This window comes from Colossoma macropomum, unplaced genomic scaffold (assembly GCF_904425465.1).
Source record: "Colossoma macropomum unplaced genomic scaffold, Colossoma_macropomum, whole genome shotgun sequence".
In the NCBI taxonomy this organism is placed as follows: domain Eukaryota; kingdom Metazoa; phylum Chordata; class Actinopteri; order Characiformes; family Serrasalmidae; genus Colossoma; species Colossoma macropomum.
The window spans coordinates 18,735,547-18,762,712 of NW_023494789.1; the positions used below are offsets into that span (position 1 = coordinate 18,735,547).

Genomic DNA, 27,166 nt, shown 5'->3' on the forward strand with positions numbered 1-27,166 from the left:
ATGTCAGCTGCAGGCTGAAATTCTCCTTTAATATATTTTATGTCCCATGGAATAGGGTGGGTTTTGAAATAGCGGCCATTGCACTGAAGTAAACACAAGGGGGAGCCTTTGGCATTTGCTTGAGGTTTCCAATAACAGATCAGCCTACAATGGGCCTGTTTCTCAAACCGAGATTGAACTAAAATAAAATGGATTCCCAACAGTGATTCAGTTTTAGTCCAAGATTAGGCTTAATCTGTGTCCAGGAAACTGGCCCACTGACTGCTAAACACTTACCGTGATTAAATAATGAAAAATTGACATAATTTTGGTGTTACCGGTGCTTGTTAATCTTATTTGTAAACGTTGCTGACTTCCCTATGTGTCTGAAAGGAGTCTGCACCTTATGTTCAGTCCTGCAATGCCTGCTCTTCTACAAATGTGCTTTTCTAAGGTTTGCAACTCTCTTGGATGGCAATATTCATTTCAGCTTAAGTTAACTATCACTCTGATGTTACTTGGGTTGTGGAGATCTCAGAAATGACTTCCTTTAGATAGGCTGCAGGAGTTACCTGCATTACATTCAACACACTGGAATGATGCTCAAGTGTAAATGCCTACAGGGTAAGAAAACCACTTTAAAAATATAATGGGAACTTGTACAGAAGAAATCAGAAGCCATAGAACATTTTCATGCTTTTTTGTTACAGGAACAATAGGCTACATTAGTGAGCATTTGAAACACTCACTATATAACCTGCTTTTTCAGAATCGCCAGTCTAGATTAGTCTTCAAGAACTGTTCTCTCTGTTTCAAGCTCATGTTTGCAGTCTCTGTTTTACTGGAGATGAATCTCCTCAGTCTCTTTGGCCTGATACAGTTGGCAGTGGATTTCTGCACACAGGCCTATTTCACTCTCTCTTTGGGACGTTTAAATACATCTATCAGCACGCATGCTCTCTGCTTGGTTGCCTCATCCAGTCCTGGCGAACAAGACCATCCTTCACTGTCTGTTTAATGAACTGTTCGTCTTGCCTCCGGCGCAGGGGTGAGCTCCGTCCTCTCTGTTCTCCATGCAGGCCTGCTACCACTCCTTTAGAACTGCAAAAGATACAGAAAACTACAGTCCCATTTCTAGTTCTTGTCACACAGGCAATGGCAAGCGCACTGTTGATATTTTGCAGTGGATACGATGCTACAGAAATAATATACACTGTGTCTGAAATGTGCCGTAATCATTATGCCCTACATTGGACAGTCAGGAGTGCTATATGGAAAACTATCATAGGGAACAGAATTTGTGACATTAATGTTACATTAGAAGACACAAACGTGAGATGGTGGTAATAGTAACCAGAGTTTTGTCTATAAAGCAAATATATCCATTGTATTTACTACACAAAATGACTAGTGAGCTTATACATCTTATGAATTTATATAAGTAATGTTAGTAGTTGGTGAAATGTTTGTATATAAATGGTAAAATGGTTAAATTAGTTTTCTTTGTATTTTGCCTTGGAACACCCTGCATGTACCTCTCCGCTATTTGACAGGAACCAGGGGTTGGCATGTCTGCCTCAGCATTTTGTTTGCTGTCCAAAACCTCCATGTGTCTTCTGAGGTTTTATGAGTAATGCTGATAATAGTACAACAGTGATAAATCTGAAATAAGTTCTCTTTGTGTACTACTTTGCCTTTCCAAAGCCCTGCATGCCCCCATGATTAACAAAAATCAATTTTCTAAATATTTAATTCATAATGTAATGTTCACGGAACACAAAAGGCGAAGAGAACTTGGAAGTGCGGAAGTGCAGCGCCCGGACAGTCTGTGGCGGCACATAACAAAAACACTATTGGATGAGCGAGAAATCCGACCAGCTCCCTCTGCATTAAAAGCCAGGTTAGGTCAGGAGTCGCAACCCAAATGTTAAGAAGAGACATTTTGTCCTTTCAACAAAAATCAAACCAGCTTGGGAGCCACAACAATTTATGTCCAGTATGTCTCAGTATGTGATAATGTCCTAGTATAGACTAAACAATATAAACAAGAGCGGACTTACTCTGCTCTGCTTTAAGCTTTAGCCGCTTTCCTCCCCTTTCCCTCAGGAAACTTTTATTCAAAACTAGAGCAGCTTATTGTAAAATGTCTCTCAGCGTTGTTTTACGAGGCTGAAGTCGCTTCTTATTCTCCAGCTTATTGTTCGTATTTTCCCGTTCCACCTTAAATTCTGACTGAGGCGCCGAATGTAAATGCGACACCATTTAAGGTGGAACGGGAGAATTCGAAAGAGAAGTGACTTCATCTTCATAACTGTTTAGTGTTTGACAGTCTCTCGTTGCAGATTTAACGTACCAGGAAACCAACTGCGCTGCTTATAAACGCGAATAACGCTTCGTTGCTATGTGACCTGCAGTCTGCACGGCAATTCTCAGTCGTTGCGAAACAGGGCTTTCGCTCTATGTTGCACACGTCCCGTCTCAAAGATATTTTACTGACACAGCGATTCCCCTGCCCCACTCTCCACAACGAGACCAAAACCGAAGTTATAAAATCACTAAAGAAAACGGGCAGGACAGCTGTAACGTGCTGCGTGGACATCCATTACCACTGGATCTTATTTCACCGTAACTGCGCATTTTATCGCAGACAAGTGGCAGTAGCGTCTCATGTGCTCTAAACAAAAGCAGTGAATGAGAGCCTTCTAGTTCACTTGCCACATCACTTCCATTTGATTTATTAATAAGAGATATTGGAAGTAAATTCGTTATTGATCATTACAAATACTTTGTTTTAAAAGTACCAAGTCACTTTAAATAACAACACTGAGTCACTTAGTCACTTTAAAATGTATATTGTCTCTATATTCTGTGTATATTTTGTGTATATTTAATATATTTCAGTTGGTTTTTCTTGTATTTTTATTTTTACTTATTTACTTTCTGTAGAGTGATTAGCTGAGCCTCACCACAAGCATTTCAATGCATAAATGTCCTGACATGTTGTGCAAATGACAAATAAACTTGAAACTTGAACTCACACAGTGAGAAAATAGTAATGCTGTATAGAAAAAAAAAGATGCATCGAGATGCATCGATAATCGTTTTATAATCGCACTGCAGCCCTCTGAATCGTAATCGAATCGAATCGTGAGGTGCCTAGAGACTATATATATATATATATATATATATATATAGTTTTATTAAATGGTTAAGATGTAAAGAATGTCATTCAGAGTGGTTTGGTGTGAAACGTGTAATTCCAGAGAAACTTACCAAGTCAGAATTGTTCACAGTGGTGGTGATAGGAACTAGACGTCTGAAGTGTCTAAAATGATCTTGCAGGAAATTATTACATAAAATGGTAAAGGATCTGCTGCGAATCTGGTTTACACCGTATTTTTAAAAATTCATTCATGGCGGAGAGGTACCATAGGGCAGTATTTCACCATTATTAATATTATATATAAAATTTTAGAAGACAAGTGCAGTTCCACTGGTGGTTTTGGATAGTAAATAAAATGGCTGTATTTGTGTTGTAGACATCACAACTCCTGGTTCCTATCACCACCACTGTAAAGAAATCTAAGCCAGTACGTTTCTGTACAACTAACCATTTCACATCAAAATGTTTACATCTCAACAACTGACCTTTGTGGAAATTTCAGAATGTTTGAATTCCCCTTTATCCAGAATTCGCACAGCTGTGTTGTTCACATAGAATCATGATGGAGTACCGGTGTTGTGGATAAAGGAGTGAATTTGACCACTCTTCATCAGAATCAGTCTTTATTGGCCATGTATGTTGGCTCATACATTTTATCCTGGCTTGCAAATTATCTCTAGTCACCTAATAGCTTGCAACACACAGTAGTTTACAATAGACTTATACAATATAAAATAATAGCACAAATTGTAGAAAAATGGTCAAATTGAATATAATCCCAACATATTATGAGAACACAATAAACATGGAAAATGAAGTAGAATATGAATAAACTGATGGGAACGAGAAAAAGCCTTCAGACAATATTTAGCAAATGCACTCTCATACTACTTTACAGAGTAACTTAAAGGTGCTGCTCCATTTCAGTGACTCTGCTGGTGGTCAAGAAAAAGAAACTGCTTCTATTAACAATTCATCAGAAACATTACACATCAAAGGCATTGAGAAGAAAAGCTTTGTTACTGTGAAAAATTTTCCTGAGCTATAACACTGTCGAAGCAAACAGGCTGAAATCAATCAGTTCGGCCCCTTTTCCCCCCTCACCACTCGAGGGAAAGGGAAAGACGGAGCGAAAACGCAGGATGGGGAAAACCTTTTTAGAAAGGCTCTAAAGGGAAGCGAAAAAGAACAGAGGCAATAACTTGCGATCCATTCCGTCCCAGTTATGGAGAACAGATGAGAACACTGACAGAAACAGCTCTCTTCTAATGTGTTTGACAGCGCACATTAGAAGCAGGTTTGAGAGTGAGGGGTTGTCTCTGCAGCCTTTGCACGTTGTTACACAGGTAGTCATTTCAGAGATGTGTCATTCCAGTATCTCATTAGCTTGGGGAATTTTCGCTTATTCAAATGAGTCATAAAATGAAATAATCTGAACTGCATATGCCTTCCAGTCAAAAATAATTTGGTCCTCTGAGACAAGGGGAATTTAGTGAGTCACTATTGAGCAGGCAAAGGCAATACATCCATCAGATTGTGTGCTTTGATGTTCTTTATGGATATAAAGGCATCACACCAGGCCCTGAACATCTCCCGCAATAAAGATGTTCAATTAAGGAACCAGTGAACATGTGTCAAAGGGAGGATGTCCATTAATTATGGGGTCTCTTACACCTATCATCGTGGATGTGTGTGCTAAGGCCGTATTGCAATTGCGTTACTTCGTATTACGATGTAATTTAAACAATATTGGGGCTGCTACTATTGATTATATTAGTAATCAAGTAGTCTACTGATTATTTTGATAATTAAGCTATTTATATTATAAGCTAATCTATTTTCAGGCCAACCGGTTTAACAGAACAACAGCATACTGAGCATAGCCTTTCAAAGCTTTTCAAGTTGCATTTAAAGTGACTTAAGCACTTGTAAAAAATACCTTACTGAAAAAGATAAAAAAGAAGACTTTCAAAACAATTCACTTAAGTTCATGAGTCAATTTAAGTCACTTGATACATTAAACATTTTTAATCAGTAGATGGCAGTGTTTAAGGTAGAAGCCTTACCTTTTATTAGTAGCCTGAGTACCATTGCTACAATAATCCTAGATTTCTGTATTCGGTGTCAAGCTAAAGGTGGTGTACATTCACTTTTCATTCTGGGTTTAATACTACTTAGACCAGCTCTACTTAAACACAGACTTGTAACAGACATTCACGTGGCCTTCCTGTTGCTTTGTATGCTGCAGTTGTACAGTTTTCCTTTGTTAAAGCCATTTCTGAATATTTTGAGATTTTGAATATTACTGGAGTACTCTGTTATCCTGTTAGCTGTCTGCTGCGCTGTTAAGCCTAGACCTAGTTAAACAAAACCTTTTACTTCATATACACTTTTACTTCATATGCGTGCAGTTTGTAACCACAAACAATTAATTTTAGTTCATATGCATGAAATTTGCAACTCTGAATATTCATGCATTTATGAGATCCTGCTAGTGTGGGTTTCCTCTCTTACAGTGACACACACAAAAGTGACTTGAGTTCTAATTCATGTTTCAGTCATGTGACTTTTTGTGCAGCTGCCGTTTTAATTACTGTCTCCTGCCGCACCTCAGTTGGGGCGATCACTGAGAATTAAAAGAAAAGTGAACACCAGTAATGAAAAACAGTGATTTGTGCAAAAAAATGGTTTTGATTCATATATGCTTCCCATCAGTTACTGATTTAAAGTCTTAAACATCACAGCGTACACGTCTCCCAACTCACAGGAGACAGGACAGATTTCCCTGTTCAGACACAAACCCTGTTATACCGATAATAACACTTAGTCCTCACGCTACGCTTGCGTACCATTTTTAATCTTGATGGATAAGAGCATCGGCTAAAAACATAACTTGATGTTATAACTTGATGTAGCTACTGATGCTGCTGCTTCGGCACTAGACGGGCTCGCAATACAGATTTAAAGAAGAGGTGAACGGGAGAGAGAATATGTGACATTATCTATGAACAAAAAAAAACTGATGTGTAACCTTAGTTTCCTAATGTTGGGTAGATGAGCCAGTGAACTGTGTAGACCACGCATAACGATGGTATTGATTAGTTTGATTAATTTTTTATGGCTTTTAGCAAAGTAAATGTTAATGTTAGTGATTTCTGCTCAAACACACAAATTAATTGAACATTGTCATGTCATTAAGCTTAGGTAGGAATACAGTGAAACTTTAAATTTCTCCTTCCTGATGGCTGTTTTTTCATTAATCTGTAAAACACAGAGAATATATTTTGATTCTCCTGGTCATTAAAATGACAGTGTGGTCATACAGTGACATCACATGAGGCAAATGAATAGCTCCCCCCTTGTGATTAGTTAGAGGACTTATTTGAATATTGTAGCCTTCTGTATAGCAAGGTCTGACATCACAATAATAAACAAGAAATGATATTTGTTCTTGTGCTGCCTTTCATGTGAACTGTAATACTTTATCTTTCCAAAGTTTCACTTTTCTCCCCTTGACGTTTTGTAACTGAAAAGAAAAATGCTATATAAATAAATATTCCTAATAATAAAAATGTATTTGGAGTAAAGTTGCATGCATGCTGTTCAAAGACGCAGACCCTTTCAAACAGTCAATAAACAGTGAATGCTTGTGGGGAAGTCTTTGGGAATAAATACATCATAATGGCCCTCTTTGTTGTCTGCTCAAATGACCTTAATCACAAAGGATGTGAGTGCTTAGATGATACTGAATGCACTCAAACAACTCAGGACAAAGAATGTAAAGTCCACATCAGTCTATTCAGCAGTCTATTTTACAACAGATGGTCTGAAATGTGGTATAAAACTGACCCCTCATGATGAATAGAGTTAAAAGAATAGCTGCCATGATTCCTCTATAATTATACATGTTTAATATAATCTGTCTGTATAATTGCCAAATGTTTGCTAGGCATATCTATTTTGAACCTTTTTTTCATGCTGATTATCCCCATGAACCAAAAATACACACAGTAAAACTATACAAATATGGTCCTGCTTGTTGGGATGCATTGGCATGTGGTTTTGCATTAGTATGAGGGGGGGTGCAGGTGAGGCCCACTTGTCCATGCTGCTGCTATTGTGCACCTGGCTGGTGATAGAAGGTGAACGGGGCTATTTTAAGCAGCAGCAAAATGCAGCTGATTTGATCTGGTGCAATTTCATGCACAGTTGGAGTCTTATCTCTCTCATCCCTCAATGCACCGTGTGTTAGCACCTCTTAAGGGAGTCAAGGGACACTGCACACCAGGGACAAACCACAGGGAATGACTTTCTTTCATACGAAGTGCTTTCAGAAGATAGGATGGCATTTATTTGACAGAAGGATTTCGAAATTCATATTTTGTCTTTATACTTTAGCTTCATTTAGAAGACAGCCCTGTTTATGATGTTGTATGTGACGGTTAAGGGGTTTGTGTCATAGTAGTAATTTATATCTCATCAAATGTATTATTTAGGGCTGTCAGGATCATGACGTTTTAGCTAGCAAATCATTGCCATATAAATGTTTTTTGTCCTCATATGCAGGTACTTAAGCCTAAGGTGGCTGAATTGTCTGATCAGCTGTCTTGCTTCCTAGCTGTTGATACCAAAGAATGTCTAGTGAGGAGAACTGGCTTCCAGGTTTGTCAGACGAAAGAGGGCGCTCCTGAACGAGTCCAAAACGAATAGGTTACTATAGAGTGTATGTGAAAAATCATAGTTTGTAAATGCTGTAAATCATTTTTATACACAAGAATATGTATAGGGCTTTCTAACAGTGCCTCATGAATGTTCATGATGACTCATCCAGTGAGCTGACAGTATTGCCAGATTGGGCAGGTTCCCCCCAACCTCCAATTGGGTGGATTTTGGCTAGGCAGGTAGACTGCAGCTGAAATCTGAATATGTCTAATTTAATGTAAGAAGCTTATTACTGATGTCATGTTGGTTAAATGCTGTATTATTTTATATTCCTGTTAAAATGACCTCATACTGTTTTTGCTGTGTATTTTTTGGGTGGTTTGTCATGCATTTTGGTGGTTTTTGAACGTTTTTGGCAACTCTCTGAGCTGATCAGCTCACCAACCAGTCAGCACTCAGTAGCAGTAATGTTGGCATCACACTGCACAAAACCTTTTTGTTTCAGCCGTTAAGCTCTGGTCACTGCCGCTCACTGAGAACTCGGTTGTGGGTAACCTAGCATTTACAGTCATGTTTTTATATAACGGAAGAAACTGTCTTAAACTAGCTTTGTCGATACTCAGTAGCTCCTAACTGACAGACAGAGCACAACCTCAACTAAACAAACATTGCTCACCACTGCTCTCTAAATTTGCTAGCACCAGTCAGAAGTCAGAACTTTGTTGTTGTTTTTGGAAGACCCATGTTTTGTCTCAATAAATGCATATTCAGCATATTCTGTTATTTACATGTATTTGCTTCAACCCAACAGAGGAAAATGTACACACAGCTCACATTCTGTTTGCTGCGGCATAAACACTATGATAGCTAACAGGAGTGGATAATAACTGCGATAAGCTCAAATAATTGTGATCAGATGATTATGTAATAATTGTGACATTTATAGTCTTTTTAAATTTGTTTGAACAGTATTTGTGTGTGTAAACAATGTCCAAATACCAAGTGTTGCCTTTAAGTCAGGGTTAACTGGGTATAGACAGAATGGTACTTTTATTTTGTATGTAATTTATTTTATATTCATGTGACTCTGAATTTGCTTTGGCCACATATTTGTAAATGCACTGAATGTATGACATCAAAACGTATTGCAATTTTTGTCTAATATTTTCCTATCACATATGACAACTGACATTTAAGAGTTACGGCATGCACCCGTCTCAGATCTGCTATGACCTGATAATACGTTTGGCTTGTCAGATGTCAGAAAGGGAGAATTTCCTTGCACCTTAAATGTCAAGCATGTTTCCTACAGCTCCAATAACATCAAGCTGGTAATTTGGAACATCAGTAACAATTGTTCAGAGCCACAAACAGCCCAGTCTGCTCATTCTGCACTGTGTTTGGTCATTTCAGTGGCATGGACTGGAAGTCCACAGGTCCAAGCAGTGGAATTTAAGCTGGTCAGTTTCATGGCTGGTGATGTAGATTGTGGTGGGCAGAAAGAGGCAGGCATGAAAGCCCAATACCATCCTCAAGTAAAGGTGTTGTTACTTTAATGATGTAAAACTTGGCGTAAGGAGCAGGCAGCAGAAAGTGGATCGCCCGGGGTTGGATTTAGCCATGCAGTGTAGTTTTATTTTTTCATCCAGTCATTATTGAAATGGGTTGAACGTTTCATTTTCTTTTTGACTGGCCTCTCAGACCCAGTAGACCCAATCTCATCTTCGTCCTCCGTCTCGCCACCCATCTCAACGGTTGTTCCTCTAGAGGGGTGTCCAATCGTATCCGCAAAGTGCCGGTGTGGCTGCTGGTTTTCATTGCAACAAAGCAGGAGCTCAACTGATAAGTTGTTAAAAGACTGAGACTGACTGATTAAACGAGTGGAATCAGGTGTGCTCTTCTTGTCTGGAACGAAAACCTGCACCCACACCGGCCCTTTGTGAATAAGTCTGGACACCCTTGCTCCAGAACACCGTTACCATTTGGAAGTAGATTCAGCACAATTAGCGATTGGTTCACTGCCCTTCTAGTGGTGCCCGATCTCACTCCCCAAGGCCCCTTGGGAGGCCAAGTGATGTCACGTTCTGTCTGATGAAAAAAGTACTCGCTACTATCAACTAAACGTGGGAAGCAACGGAAGAAACGGGATGCAACAGAAATGGTAAAAAATGATGTAGCCTATTGAAAACCGGGACATTAAGTGTCCCGGGAGAGAGAATACATTTTCCGGCACTGACTATTAAAAAGAAGGACAATCCCAGGAAAAACGGGATAGGTGGCAACCCTAATCTTGGAGCTTGCGTTTCTTAGGTTCTGTTCTTCTGTTTCTGGATCCATTTGGTCTAAAATAAAATACTGAAGTGAGAGGTGTGAGCAACAATAATATTATCACACTCACAAAAGTACCATGGGCTACATGGAATAAGTGAATGTAAACAGGTTTCAGTAGCGTTATATCTTGCACTCCACTACGATAGATGGCACTACGCTCTCCACCTAATGCATCACAAACCCAATAAAACGGGTCCTGCGTGACGCACGAGGATAGTAGGCGGGGATGTTTTTCCCCCACCTTTTTTCATACCTTCCTGCACTCTGATTGGCCAGTATCAGCCCGTGTATTGTGCTGTGATTGGCTAGTGGTTCTTACTCCGCCCACTAGTCGCTCAACAGCCAATCATAACGCTTGGTAGGCGGAGTTTGTTGGAATACAGGTGGGAAAAGAAAATAATAACGCCTGTACTGGGTCAATATCAGCAGCACAGAGAAGCATAAAGCACGAGACTTGAATGCTCCAGCTAAAATGAACACAGATGGAAGATAAGCAGCTGAAGGGCAATGCAGACCTGTAGTTTGCTTTTTGATATCTGTTTCCTCTTGTACAAACCAAGCCACTGCCAAAACTAACCAGCACACACACTCACTCATTCATTTCGCATTTGCTCCCCGTGACTGACTGACTGACTGATTGACTGGTACTCGGCATGACATGCACATAAACCGTCCGGTCATTTTCATGGGGCTCCTACGGATCATGATGCCGCCCAAGTTTCAGCTCCTGGCTGTGCTTGCTTTCGGAGTGGCCGTGCTATTCATCGAGAACCAGATTCGGAAACTGGAGGAGTCTCGGGAAAAGCTGGGTGAGATTTGGGATCTTTCCTTCCTTCTGCATGCACGTTGATTTGGGCACATGAATGAAAATAATAGAGACTTTTTTCCAGCAGCTGCGACCTGTACGGACAAACTAAGGGTGTATGTGCACTAGTTCAGTGTATTGTTGCTGCTGCTGCTGCACACTGAGAACGTAGAGCCCGCACTGCTCAGCTCAGCTTAGCCCAGCTCTCATCTTTTACCCAGCTAGCTGTCTAAGCCTTCTTCTTTTGCTGGGAGATTGCAAAATATCATCGTTTCAGCTGCTATTCGTCATCTAACGCTAACCAGCTTTGATAAGGAACACGAGATTCGTGTGATCTGTTAACCAGCTAGTGTACACTGCCGACGGTTTGGCTTGCTGCTTTAGCCGCTTGCACTGATTAAATGATCAAGAAGGCAGAGAGAGAGTCAGTTAACGTTGGGTCGAAGGATGAGGTTGGCATGCTAGGGTTATCTCTGCCCAGCTGCTTGGCTCTTTGGTTGTGTCCGTGGCTCATGTATGCATAGCTACGGAGCCATGCTTTTATCCTCATGTAGTGGGCATTGTGTAATAGCTCAGGCATGCGTGGTCTTACAGTGATGATCACGAACAGCTCATATCCTTAAAAGAGAAATCCAGTGATTTTTCTAAATGTGTGTATAACTAAGTGGTTAAGATGTAAACAAAGTCATTCAGTGTGGTTTGATGTAAAATGCCCTATTCTAGAGAAACTTACTTAGTCAGAATTGTTCCAGTGGTGGTGATAGGAACTGGACATCTGTTGTGTGTCAAGTGTTTAACGCCTCTAAAGGCTCCCTCACAGAAAGTTATTACATGAAATAATGACAAAGGTGCTGCCTGATGCCTGAGACATTGTTTCATGATAGATTTATAATGAAGTTAAGGTCTAGAAACATATTTTAAAATCCATTCATAGCAGAGAGGTATATGTAGGGTGTTATAAGGCAAAATAGCCCTGCTGGTGACATCCCGTACAAATAAAAATAATGCATGGCCTTGACTTAGTAAGGCGTGGGGACGTGATCATGCCTTATTTAGCTCTGATCAAGGCTTACTTATCTCGTTCCCACGCTTTACCAAGTCATGGCCATGCATTATTTTTATTTATACGGGATGTCACCAGCTGGTCTCCATAGTTTTCAGATTTACCACTATTTTTACCTTTATTAGCATTACATAAAAACAAGACATGTAGGTTCTGTGGTCACTTTGAATAGTGAACAATATGGCAATGAAGATATTGCAACTCCTGGTCCCCACCACCACCCCTTGAAGAAGTTTGAATTGGCAAGTTTCTCTATAGTGCACCATTCCACATCAAAAAAGTCTTAATGACTTTTTTACATGTCAGTAACTAAATTGTGCAGGAATTTTGGTGTTGGAAGTGTTGGAAAGTAACATATAACAGCACTTATTACACTGACCATTTATCTGCCTGTGCCTTTTTCCTGAATGCGCCTCTCACTTTTCTCTGTAACATCTAAGTTGTTGTTTTCTCATTGATTTCTCATTAAAACAAAGTCTTACATTGAAAGTGATCACGAACGTGCTTTTACATTCTGTGGGATCTGGATTTAGCTGGAATTCACCTGATATGTAGAACACATGAAATCACGATGTGTGGTTTTTAATGATATGCGCATTATGACTGCCATGCATTCATTGACAAGTATCGACCTGTGGTTTGGGTGCTCATCTTTGAAACTGTTATTTAGAAATTCTTTCCATTTTGCTGTGGGAATGGATTAGAAAGCAGAGCCAGAAATCAACAGAAATAGTACTGCACCTGCTTATTTTCATACTGAATTGTCCGAGACTTCACATCCTGGTAATTGCACGAGTCATCTAATGACCCGTGAGATGATGGATGGTTTGCGACGCAGGTGCACCCAGACATTTATGGACGTGGTTGTAACAAGTGGTACTGTGTTTTCTGACACTGAGCAAATTGCAGAAGGGACCAGTCCAGTTAGAATGCTCATGTTGAATTCATTGAGTACTTAACAAAGTGGAAAACCTCATTTGGAACCACTGATTTCTTGGAGGAAAAGAACAACAGGCGAGTTGGCGCTTTCCTCTTATGGCTAATCGCAGGGATAGAGGGACCAGGCTCCTGTACAGTAGCAGCATCTGACTCTGAAATAGGCTGGAAGTGGTGTGGCTTTTTCTGATTGTACTGAATAGAGACTGTAATTTTCCCTTAAGTAGGCAACAATTCTTTTGATTGTGCTGAATATGGGCTGTAATTTCCCCTTAAGTACACAACAATTCTTCGCACTTCCTTTTTACATTAGTGGGGCTCGCTGAGGAGGAACTTGCAAGCTTGCATTAAACTGCTCTCTCCAAAACTCATTTTGGGTTGAAAAGAAATCACCATTTACCATTGTAATGTCCTGTATCGTGATTAGATTACTGTGATGTGCTAATTACTTCAAATAACATATTCATCTGCTGTTTCAGTGTTTTTTCCCAACACTGTTTTGTTGATTCCACATTTAGCATTTCTTACTGCACTTTGTTGGTAGATAAGCCTGGTTAGGCCTAATTGTGGGGGAAAGAATAATAATTTCCATTTTTTTTAATTGAAAGCTTTTTACATGCTCATGTGAAAAGTCCACATGATGGAAGTTTGGCCATGTTATTTCACTTACCTCGTTTAATTCAGGATGATGCACACAGTCCTTTTTTAATCTGAGTAATAAACCCTCCTTACCATTTTTTTAGTTTATTTATTTATTTTTTAAAAGTTACATGCTACTCGAACTGTACCTTTCATGACCAGCAGAGGCTACATTCTTTTCAGAATCTGCATTATGGGTCCAGAGATATGAATCTTTCCATTAAGATGAGAGTTAATTAAACTGGATGAAATGGAGCTCTTCGAGAGACGAATGTGGTGATGGATGAGTCTAGAAGCTTCTCTTGCACGTGATTGATGTGACGCTGGCTGAAATATTTCCCTTTGCAGGCTTGAATTTATAGACACTGTACCACACGTTTTAGATTGCTGCATGTAACTTATAGTTCATTAGGAGATGGAAGATGTGTAGCTTTGTCTTGCCAGAGTAGTCATGACTCACAAGCCTTAGTGTCAAGTCTGCAAAATCCAGTCATTCATCGCTGACAGGCTGCGTTCTCTCTAAGGCCAAATCAATCTCAGCTGTTTGATTTTTAAGTGGATATCAGGTTTTTTAGCTTTATTGCTTTTAGAACATTGGTGAGTTGGTTTGTAGATGTTTGAGAGAGTTCATATTTACACAGGCCAACATCTAGATCCAGGGGCCATAGCTATGTTGCTGAAGATCTATCCACCTGAGATTAGTCCTAGTAATCTGTCATAATACAGGGCTGCTTTAGATTAGAGATTTATGAAATGAGTGTTTTCTGTAATGTCACTGTAATGTAATGCACAAAATGTTCGATTCATGAATGAACGATTCATTCTTTCTTGATGCGTCGTTTATAATTCCTTTTGATGCATGAATGGCACAAAAGAGTAAATCTGAATTGTTTGCATTGGTCAGCAATTGACTTTAGATGCTTAACATCAAATTAGTCATGACTGATTAGAAAAATAAACATGTTTAAACAAATGTTTCACATATAACCTTCCACTGTGTAATAAGTCATTTTCCTCTGACTTCAGTGGCTTACAGTGCTGGTGGCTCTGGCAGCATTCACACACTAATCATGAATACGGATGATGGAGGGAATGAAGTGATATTTCACCAAACAAACCCAAACAAAGCTCTTTATTTGGAAAAATACATGCATACAGACTATATTGAGCTTGAGCTTGCAAAACACAACAGCTGACCCGAGGGCTGCAGCAGCTCAGCTTTTAAACAGTGTCCTCCTCACACCATGAGCAACAGAGAAGATGCCACAGTATCATTAGAAATTACCAAAATGAATTTCTGTTTAGTGTATGAGATCATATCGAATCGATTTGTCGCTTTTAAACTGAATCATAAACGAATGAATCGTGCTGTAGTATTGTGGTACTGCTATTTTTTAAAGTATACTGAAAATATTTAAAAAGCCTATTGTGAGAACACCACAAAATCATAATTTAAATAAGTATGAAGTTATCATCACCAACTGTGAACTCATGTTGTCAGGGTGTGTGCTTTCCATGGAGACAGTAGGCTGTGTACTTCCATCTTTTGAATGTAAGAGTTACATGGATATTAGAAATTTAAATGTTGAAGTGGTATAATTATCACTGGGTTTTATATAACACTGTGTTGCTATAACATATAACAGCCCTGTTCGAATTTTAGGTGCTAGTCTTTAAGCTTCCCCTTCCTTCACAGAAAACTCTGTCAACCACTGAATCTGTTCTTTACACTGTCTAAACACGCCCACGTGCTTCAGGTGGCACAAGCAATGTCTCACGCTATTATTCTTAGATTTAAAGTAATTTGAATAGTTCCCTGCGATGGACTGGCGACCTGTCCAGGATGTATCCTGCCTTCCGCCCAATGACAGCTGGGATAGGCTCCAGCACCCCACCGTGACCCAGAAGGATAAGCGGTTTAGATGATGGATGGATGGATGGATGAATAGTTTAATATTTATTTTACCTTTGGCATTGGCTCAGTTTCATTGTTTTCTTGGACAAGTAAACCAATACAGAACTATATGAATGCATACTGCTGGCTTAGAAATACTTTCATATTTATTCTGCTCTCATTCAGAAGTATGCATGTTATTAAAGGAGTAGTTTGGCGAAAAATCAAATCAAAAAGGTTTATCACTTACCCCAGATGCAGTCGATCGGCTAACACGTTTGATATCTGATGTGTGCTTCTTAGTTTACAACGGGAGATGCTAGGCTAATGTTGCTAACAAACACTGGACTTACACTGTCACCATACTTAGCTCAATAAATATATGCCAAAATTATAATTGCTTTAAAAATCTATTAAAAAGCTACTTATTATTTATTTTTTTTTAAAAAGTGATTTAGTAAAATGGCATGGAAAGACCTTATTTCAACAGTTATGCCAAAACTGGAACTATGTTATCATCTGCATGATGTCCATCTTTGTAGTACTACTCCACTTTCAAACTACACCACAAGGGGCATGTTATATGTCAAAACGTCACTACGCAGTCATCCCACAGTTGCGTTCCATTTTTATATAAACACTTAACAGAACAAAGAAATCCAGTGTAGTCCGGTTTATTACCGACTGATTCCCTAATGCTGCAGAAAAATACAAACTGTGGCTTTTTGCAGTGAACCATGAACTAGGACGAGAGCTGTTCAATGAAAGTATCATGCAAAATCTCCATTTTCACTTGGTGATTACAATAGATCATATTGATAAAAAGATTCAAGCACATAAACGAACTGGGGAAAACTGCTTACCAATATGCAAGTAAGATTTGAAATGAACTGAAGTGGGAATCATGTTTTGAATGAAATGCAGCGGCTCTATTTTATACTTGCAGGAGGCGTCACGATTGAAATAAAGAGAAAAGCTATGCTCTAAGAAAAAAGCCCACAGCTTGAGCTACATTTGCTTTGGCAGAGAGATTAAAGAACAGAATGAGAATTCCATCAGTTTGATGCAAATAACATGCAGTGTAATCACTCTGACATGCTGTGTGAACAGTATGGCTCAGTGGATAATTAGAAAATGTTTGGCAATATAATGATAGGATTTTTAGAATAAGGCAGTGCCGAAGGTGTCTTCACACCTGTGCTTTGGTTCTCTTGATGTGGACAAAAGCAGAAAATCACTCTGCTGCATTTTAGTTTAGGTTCGCTTAGGCTTCACATATTTACCATTAAATCGAAAGAGAACAAAATGCTGTGTTTGTGTGATGGTCAGACAGTCTAAAGTGATTTGATCCAAATCATAACACCACAAGAATTTGTCCTTCTGGTCGCCGCAGCTGCCACTTTGATGCACAGTATCACACATTTAATTTACTGCTGACACAGCTGCTACACTTTTAAGACCCTGACACACCAGGCCGACTGTTGGCCACTGGATGCTGTCAGGCTGTCAGTAGCTCACAGGAGCACTGTTTTGACCGATGGAGCAAGTAAAAACTGCTTTGGCTGGGGATTGTCAGCAACTTCATGATACAACAAGTGTGACGATACAAGTGTCACAGTACTATACAATAACACAACACACCAGATATACAAGAGACATTTTTGGTCAGTGTTCACCTTAAAATGTATTCTGTAAACTAGATTAATAAGGAATAAAAACATAATGTTGAGGAGGATGAAAATGACTTTTTTTGGTTTTAATTAATGTTGTTTTTGTAAAGTTTAATAAATACAAGAATGAAGAACAAAATATGCTGGAACTTCTAAGAACTATATTGTATTGTAAGGTGCTGGTCAAAGCAGAGTAAACTTTCTGGACTTTCAATCACAAAGGAAGGTAGCAGCACAGGCCGTATTCAGTATTTGGGCTCATTCATGCGTGAGATTGTCAGTGAACAACAAACTGATCATTAACATGTGATTAAAGAGGCAGAGAGGCAACAGCACAGTAACCTCATCTGTTTAATTTTTAGCAACGAAACAACATGAAGCAGTTCTACAAATATGTAACTTAAATGCTAACAGCTAAGCACAAATCACAGCAGAATACAAGCTCATAACTCACTACAAACATGACCTAAACCAAGTCTGTGTAAATGAAACTCAAGTTCATAACTAACAAAAACCACACATGCCTTAACAACAATTAAAAAAAAGTACTCACTTCTTTCACGTACACAACAGATGATAAGCTGGAGAATGAAATTCAGTCTGTGGTCAGTTTCACCTGAATGCATGACACACAGTAGGGGAGGGAAAGAAATACTTTCTTCAGTGCAGCAGTTACCATAATAAATGATGTTGGATGCTGTAAATGTCGTGCTGTCACACTACAGTATCCGTTTCATGTACACGTTTGCATACATGTGCCTTGTAAAAGTACATTTATCACTGTGTTGATACACATCACCACAGACTTATCCACGATATGTTCCTGTATCGATATACTGAATGAGTGAGTTGCGAATTAGTGCATAAGCAGAGAAACAAAAGAGAGCAAAGCAGTAAACGACACTTCCAAGTGTAATTAGCAAAGTTACACCGATAGTTAGTGGTGTTATTATTGGTGTTATTACAATAACTATTATACACAATAGTTATTGTAACTATTGTTGTTATTCGAAGATTAACTGGTTTTTAGCAGGCAGTGTTTTTCCCAACGTGAAGATATTTATATTGTTATGCACGAGAGCTCCGAAGGCTTTCTAATAACATGCTAACATAAAATAAAGAATAAGATATTCACTCATTTTATGGATTGTTATTTGCTTTATGCTGGCCATGCATTTTGTTTAGCTGTTTGATGTACATTCATTCATTTTTAAGTCAGCTTATTTACCCACCCTGCATCTCTGTGATTTACTTCTGCTTTCACACTACAGGTTTAGCTTAAACACAGACATTTGGAGCTTGTCAGACATTCAAACAGTTTACATTGTATGTTACAATATGGTAGCTTTACCGCCTACGGCCAGCTCCTGCTACAGAGAGTTGTTCCCTTACGAGCAAGCAAATTAGGGATGTGTGTGTTTTGAGTGCAAAACTTCACATGAGGCATTAGGCAGTGGTGAACTGATAGAAGGTGATTGTATTATGTCCTTAGTGTGTGAGTCTTAAGCAGCACTTCTCTGTAACCACGGTGTACAGTTTTGTAATTTTATTTATTTATTTATTTATTTTGCGTCAATAATCCAATATACTCTTGTTGGGCCAAATGTTAAGGGGACGTTTCACCTCCATTGCTCCATGTCTGCTCATCTTGGCTTGTGCTGTTACACTGTGTCAACATCCACTCTGGACCCTCAGGGGGTCTCGGTGCAGTAATTTGGTGCACACCAGGATACAAACGGCAGTGTTCTCAAACAAACCACAGTCCTAAAGCAATTGCACAAGGATTTGGTAAAATCAACCCAAACAAGCACTTAACACGTCGCAGTACTTTGCAAAGTAAAACGCCCCCAAACAGAAATCTGCAGCTTCTGTGAGTAAAACTGTATCCTAATGCATACGTGGGAGGATCATCTTGTTGGATTGACAGGTATGTTTCACCAATGTTTACTTCATAAACACGGTAAGTAATGCATTCTTAAGGACCACTGGCCACGTCCAAAATGTTTGACTCATGTCAAACTGTCAGCTTTCACGCCTGAGTGTACCATAGTAATGTTCTGGTTAGAGAAGCATGCACGCTTACCAGACCAAAGTTGCAGACACAAGTCCAAAGATTCTTCAAGATTTCTGCATAATTGAATCAATGCGAAGCAATTAAAATGGACTGAGGCAAAACTGGAAAACTGTTCTGTGTTAATTTAAAATTCTTTTTGGAAACCACAGCAGTTTACACATCTGGAAAGGTTCTAACAATGCTGAACAGTATATAGAGGTTTTAGAACAACATATGCTCCCATCCAGACAACGTCTCTTTCAAGGAAGGCCTGGCATATTTCAGGAAGACAGTGCTAAACCAAATACTGCATCCATCACAACAGCATGGCTTTGCAGAAGAAGAGTCCGAGTGCTGAACTGGCCTGCCTGCAGTCCAGACCTTTCACCAGTAGGCGCATCATGAAACACAAAATCTGGCAAAGAGGACCCAGGACTGTTGAGCAGCTAGAATCCTACATCAGACAAGAATGGGACAACATTCCTCTCCCAAAACTCCAGAAATTGGTCTCCTCACTTGCCCCCCCCCCGACGTTTATAGACTGTCGTTAAAAGAAGAGGGAACGCTACACAATGGTAGACATGGCCCTGTCCCAACCTTTTTGAGATGCATTGCTGCCATCAAGTTCTAAATAATTTGTTTTGTCATGAAATGGTAAAATGTCTCACTTTCAACATCTGTGTTCTGTGTTCTATTTTGAATAAAATATGGGTCTATGAGATGACATTTATTTACATTTTACACAGCGTCTAAACTTTTTGGAATTGGGGTTGTACTTGCAGGACGCTATGAGGCAAAATAGTTCAGATTTATGACAATTTTACCGGCATTAACATTACATATGAAAAGTCAGAAAACATGTAGCTGTGCTGGTTCTTTTTGGATGGCCAACAAAATGTTTGTGTGTAGACATCATAACCCCTCATTCCCGTCACCACCACTGTAAAGAAATCCCAGTTGGTAACTTTCTCTACAGTTAACCATTTCATAGCAAGCTGTTCTGAATGATGTTTTTGAATGACAACTGAATTATGTGGCAATTTTTTTTTTTAATTTGTGGAATTCTTTAATTTTGGCAGTGTGGGCAGTCAGACTGTAGCAAGTCATTTCAAACTGCTGTCCCATTGGCTTGCCTAACCGGACAAAAAAAAGGGATATTTTAGACTTTAGCATGGTGTACTGCAGCATTTGAAACAGCCTAGCGTATACTGGGCTGTGTTTTTTTTGTTTTTTTTTTTTTGTTTTTTTTTCCCCACTTCATTACTTTGAAGAGGCAGTAAAGAATTTTACATTACTAAAGTGCTTGAAGTGCTTATTCTTTTTTTCTTTTCTTCCTCTTTTAAGTGTTCCTCATGCTTACTTTAATGATAACTCTTTGTTTGAGCATTGAGTGTTCTTTATTATAATTATGTTTAACTCCTCAGTATTTGCTGTGGCTGCACAGTGTGCTTTATTCATGTAGATTTGTACCACCACAATTTATGTGTAAATAATTGAAAGTGCTTATGCAGGAATTGTTCATGTAGTGCCCAAATACCACATGCTTTCAATGTGACCTTTCCCAGAGCGATGACTGTGGTCCAAATTTAAGATTGGATGTCCTTGTTAGCAGGAGGTGAATTCCCATGTGTGCCCACAGCAGTCTTTGGCAGCCCTGGGAGACAAACTCGTTACCCAGTAGCCCAGGAGGCAGCTGATAGCAGGACATGGTGAAGCACTCTTTAGTGAGAGACCTCGCTCGGACGACTTCTAACTAGAGTCTTTTATTCCCATGTGCTTCCACTTTACCACCACTGAGCTCCATACCTGCTCTGGGTTTTTAACATGGAGTCCACTTAGTATAATTCAGAACTCAGAAGACCAAATTACTGCAAAATATATTAACTTTGGTGTTGTCACTGTCTTGTTTTAGTAGACTTTTTAAAAGACAAACGGTGCTTAATGGAACGGTCTATCAAGACAGGTCATTGGAAAGAAGTTGGCTGAGAAGTTTGGTGGAGGAAATACTGTTGATATGAGTCACAGTAACCTAGCAAACAATGCATTCACATTATTTGCTATTATTAAAGCAGGTGCATTTCACAACCTGCATTTAGTTTACACCCTCATAAATAGATACACATTCGGCCTAACATACTGTATATTTTGCTGTACATTTTACTGACCTTTTTATACAACATGTGCAGTAATTTGCTTAGTATTTTTTCCGTTAGTATCAGCTATCCAATGGCTAGCCCTCCTCACAAACACAGCATACATGAACAACTTTGAACAAGAATTCTGCAGATGCAGTAGTTTCAACTGCTGGCATTTCTCTTGAACTGTCTTCAGGCCAGATGCAGGTGCAATGGATTACAGGTGACAGAAGGCTGTGCAAGTTTCTGATGTAGGCTGCATTTCTCAGCTGTATTCAGAAGAATCCTCGTAATTGGAAAAGCCTTCAATGACGTATCGGTCTAGAAATGCTGCCCACGTTGTCTGCAGTCTAGCTTTTAAAACTATGGCTTGTCTGATGTTACAGACTTTATATCTTCCTCTGAATGCACAAAGGTTCATTTGCAGTTCTCTCAGGTAGACAAATTATGCTGTTGATTAGCTTAAGTGTGCCTGAAAGGTTTCATTTTGCTTTCTGTTACCAGCAGTGAGTTATGTCTGATGAAGGAAACGAGGAAGAGCCCAAATGTGTCTCGGTCAGCGCATAAATCTGAATTTAGATGTGGAAGACCACACCAGACGGGCTCTCATCTCAATAATGTGCCTGGCCATATGCTGCATGCGGATAGGGGAGTGGAGGGAGGATGAGGGAGTGCATTTTATTTTATTGTTTATTTTATTGTTATTATAGAACAAGAGGATCAAATATGTGGCTGCACTCTTGCATGTATGGTTGTGGGGAAAGCATTCACTGTATATTAACAGAAAAGCATTCTTAAGGAATCGTCCACTGAAAGGTTTTTTTTTAGGGAAACACGTGTTTAATATGGCTTAATATGAACCCTTTAACAACTTTATTTTTAAGATGGTAGCCTTCTTGTGTTGTCTTCTAGATAAATCCTAGTTTAGCTTAAATATTGTTTGACTCTGATTTTGCCATCTTAGACAGATCAGTAGAAGCTGGGTTGCTAACCTCTGGTTTTGAATATCTAATGCAGAGATGCTGAAGAGGCATCCTGATTTTAATTTTCTCCTGGTCACTGAAGTGGCACATCAAATTTATTACCTTTTGTGTGCAACACTGGTGTCTGTCTGCAGGGAATAAAGCACTGCTGTTGCTGCTGCTGCTGTTGGTATGAAAAATTAGTCTGCAAGTCCTAGGCTAATCGAAATGTGTGTCGAGGCACTTTGTCTTGTTACGAATATTTTGCCATAAAGGAGATGAAAGTACTGAATGTCTGGATCTCAGAATATGATCATTATCTTAACATTAATGGCGGTGGAGTGGGGGCTACTTGGGTCAGAATGTTAACATTCTGTCAACACCATTTCTGTTGCGAAAGCTAATACGTAGTTCACATTTTGTATCAATTGTTAACTTCTATTTAACCCTTTAGAAGTCGAATAGAATGTGGTTATGTGATGTAATTTATACAGCAGTTCTGATCATTCTGTACTGGTTGCTAAGTAAGGGCTTGCTTTACACTGCAGATGATCGCTACTACGTTTGTATGTACAAAACACAACATGAGTATCGTTGCTGTCCAAAGAAAAAGAAGTATCTCCAACATAGGAGCTTGACAAGAAAAAACAAAACATTTTTTATTTAATGTAAGTTAATGTAAAAAGATTTTATTCCAAGCAAATTTGGAGCAATTCCTTAAGTGCCACTGGAGCAACAACACAAACTGGAATTAAACATAAATGAACAGAATACAGCTCAACAAACAAGACTGACAGTGAAATGTTTTACAGACTGGGTGGAGCAAAACAACACTCAGCTTAATCTACAAAATATTGAAAAAGCAGATTCGGACCTGATATCGCAACAGTTTTTTGACTCTATCCATAATGCAAAAGGCTATTATGTTTTGTGGCAGATGGAGGTGCCAATATTAAAGCACATTTAATACAATGTTTGGGGCTTTATTTTTTTATTTTACTGTTGTGTAAAAGCAGTAGAACAACCAAGGTTGTGTTATTGCAAATAATCATGGCTGTGATGATCTACTCCCTGTCATTTTCTATTGCTTAATCTTAATTACATACACTTTTTCCTTTTTTTTCCCAATATCTAGAAATGACAAAAAAAGCAAAAATGTAAAGAATATTTTCATCAAAATTAATTTTATAGTAAAATATCTCATCTTCTACTTACAAACACAAATATAGTATGAATTGAAACTTTTGAATCTGCACTGTTGACTGAATTTCTTCAGTTCGATCACAAATGAGAAACAACTAATACTGAATTACTAAATGATTTTATTACTGCCAGTGATAACTGCATATTCTGTGGGATACATGTGGAGAATATGAATAAATAGGTGGTGGAACTGGGATAACTTGGTTTCTCAGGAGGAACTATACTCTTACAAAAGATCTCCAAGGGTTCTTTAGTAAAGACCCATGAGTTCTTTGTAGAACCATTTGCATGCTTAAATGGTTCTTTGCATGGTGAAGTGGTTCTTCACACTGATGTAGAATGTGTCATATGGTTCTATATAGAACCTTTTTGAAAAGGGTTCTATATAGTAGCAAAAAGAGTTTGTCTATAGTTACAAGCTTGACATCATAACAATAGCAGAACCCTTTTTGGTGCTGTATAAAACCATTTTCAGAAAGGTTCTATATAGAACCATGTTCAACACATTCTGCATCAGCCTGAAGAATCATTTCACCATGCAAAGGACCATTTAGTGTGCAAATGGTTCTATACAGAGCTCATGATGCTAAATAGAGCCATTGCCTTTACTAATGAACCCTTGAAGAACCATCTTTTTAAGCGTGTACCATAAAATTATCATTTTTGCAATCAGGGGCAAATTATGTAGGAGGACTTGCTGTTTTCAGTTCTGGAGGTTTGAAGCACTACAACTCACAACCTGATTATCATGCGCTTCATTAACTGAAGCAGGAATACTATAAATGTGCAGTACTGTGCTGGGCAGTCCCAGCTTATCTCTGAATGTGAGTTCACCTCATACCCCCCTCTCATTGATCTGTTTTGTGGCTCAGAATTGTCGTACCTACAGCTTCACTGCTCCTACGTTTCTCATTCTAGTTTGGATGGACCTTTTTAACCACTGTGCACAGAGTAACACTATCAAACTTGACTTTGTCATATAAAGTCCATTTATCTGCATTCGGAATGGGGGGCTTATTGACCTGAAAGTTGGATCTGCTATGAGGCGTGGAGATAACTGGATGTGATCCAGCTAATGTGGCCAGCTCAGCTGTATTAGGACATTGACTGAACACTTCTGTGTGGTGCCACGCACAAATAGGGAGGCTATTGAGGACTAAATTTTCTGAAACTAACCAAAAACTTTAGACAAAGTAGCAGTCATAACAGTTTAATTGTGTTTGGTCTACAAAGATTTGTTTGTTGTTATCAGCAAGGCTAGTTTGGTGGCTAAGATACTGGCTAGGCTAGCTGCTAAGTTGTACATTGGCAGTTGTTTTCTGTCATTTCTAGCAAGTCACCTAATTTACTTTGCTTGATGCATTATAATTATGAATGCTTGCTTGGTCATAGCTATCTTGACTGATGCAGTTTTGCCAACTTAAATTTTTAGATGCTAATCTTGGTTAGCTTCTTTTGCCTATCCCTGGCCCTGAGTGGACAGGCTCCAAACATGGTTGATTGACCCTCAGGCTGGAGCCTTTCTTCAGAGTGAATATCACAGTGAATATTGCTATGGGCTCTCTTGTGCCATTACAGTGACACTGTTTAGCCATGTAGGTGCAATAGGTCATGTGATTGGTTAGTTCAAATTGTGTTGTTTCCAAGCTCTGAGAATCCAGACAGCAGACTGTAATAATTATCTTCATTGTCTTTGTGATAGTAACCACTAATGGTGTTTCAATACTGGGCAGTACAGTAGAGTTGTACATGGTACGGTTACAAATCCAAACCCAGAACTCGTGGCACGGTCAAGTGCATGTATTTGTTTCCCATCGCACAACAGAACTGTGAAAGTAGGTAGAGTTCTCTTTAGCTTGTGTGGGCTTGTGATTTCTCACTCTAGTGTTAATGGTAAACATAAACAATAATACCAACAATGGAGGAGTTTCAGGTTCTGATTTACCTTTTACTCTGCATTTGAGTCACAGACAGCAATTCTGGCCAGCCAGTTTGGTATGGTACGCCTCACTTGGCAGTGGACGTGACAGCAAAATGCATGATCACGGATTTGTAAAAGCACTGTACAGTTCCGCACTGCCCGCTGGAATCATGCCATAGTAAGTTAGAAACTGAATGTAACACCTTAAAGTAGGAGTGGGCAATATGACGACATTTTATCATTAGCGTGATAAATTATGTCGTAATATGCTTTTCTGAGCATATCATAGATATCGTCAGTACCTCAAGAACATTGACTAACCGCATGCTTCATGGCATAATGAGCATGATTAGGCCTCTTTAATTGAATATAATGTAGTGCATTTTGTAAAACATTGAATAAAAATCATTATTTTATACTCTTCTTCTTCTTCTTCTTCTACTTATGTTTCTTAAATTTATGTGGCATTGCAGTTCCTGTCTTATCTGTACCAAGTTATTAGATCTCAAAAAGACTGAATATTGTGATGCATATCGTGTAAATGTCTTGAAGTATTGTGACAATATTTTTTGCTTCGCCCACCTTTATGTTAGAGACCTGTAAAAGCCTGAGTGTAGGCCCACACTTCAACTTCCTTGCTAATTTATAACTACAAGTTCCATAGACGTTTCTTGATAGTTATTGACGTAATTCATCAAAGCTGGTGAATAAAACAGTGAAATCATACGTTTTATTTTTCCTGGGAACTTTAATCTAAGAACTTGCTAGCTCAGTACTGAACGAACAAAAAAAAAGAAGCCATGCTCGACTGGCTCCCTCTCCACTCCTTCAGCAGAAATCTTTGTGGAAAGGAGAGGGCAGTGGCTGCTTAGAGACTAAAGCTGAAAAGCAGGAAACCTTTAGAGAGCAGTGTGGGAACAGCTCAGTGGCTTTTCCAATTGGCTCCCATTCCTGCTCTCTCCTTATACAGCCTAACAGTAGCCGGCTTCTTGTTCTGGAGTGGATTCTCTGCTCTACTTGGGGGGTCTCCTTGGCAAAGCCGGCATTGTAAACGAAGGAGGGATGGAGGGGGGGACCCCTGATTGACAGCCGCCTCTCGTAGAAGCTAGGTCCTGTTGTCTGGAAAGAGCTAGATTTCTTCCCTCAGCCTTATCACAAAGACCGCAGCTTTGAGTTGAAACCTGCCAGGCCCAGTGCGACTGAGTGCAAATCAGCCTCTAATTGTACGGTGCGAGAGTGAGGAGGTGGCTTTCTCTCCAAAACTTTTAATGGGTTTTTGTCACACACCTCTATGAGCGGAGGGGGGAAATGGTGCGGAGAGTTGCCGATATCTGTCTGGGTTATGCTTCGTGCTGGTTTTATTTAGGCAACTGTGGGAGGATTTAGTCTGCTTTGTCATTGATGTGGCAGAGTGAGTGATCTCAGCCCCTGAGAGTGAAAGTAAAAATGCTCTCCTTCACTGCATTCACCCTGTGCTTTTGAGCTTCTTGACTCTCTATTTTAGGGAGTGGATCTGAAATAGAAACATCACCTTTGACTATATTAGTCATATATAATTACTTACACACACACACACACACACACACACAGAGACACACACACACACACAAAACTCGAACCTTTCAGGTGTTTAAACCACTTTTGGGCAAAAAGGAACAAGCTACAAGAAACACTAAAACTGGGCACTTTTATTCGTAGTTACCACTTTTAAGGACAGTATTAAGAGTATTTTCAGTGGTACTTGTGCATG

General features: G+C 39.2%; 1 protein-coding gene across 1 annotated transcript in view; it reads left to right on the forward strand.

Annotated features, from left to right (window-relative positions):
* The first annotated feature begins 10,533 nt into the window (after positions 1-10,533).
* Positions 10,534-27,166, forward strand: part of hs2st1b (heparan sulfate 2-O-sulfotransferase 1b) — a 94,051-nt gene continuing 77,418 nt past the window's right edge. The window contains exon 1 of the mRNA XM_036570424.1: positions 10,534-10,944. Within this exon, the coding sequence (XP_036426317.1) occupies positions 10,794-10,944 (151 nt within the window). The 5' untranslated portion in view covers positions 10,534-10,793. The remainder of the gene's footprint in view (positions 10,945-27,166) is intronic.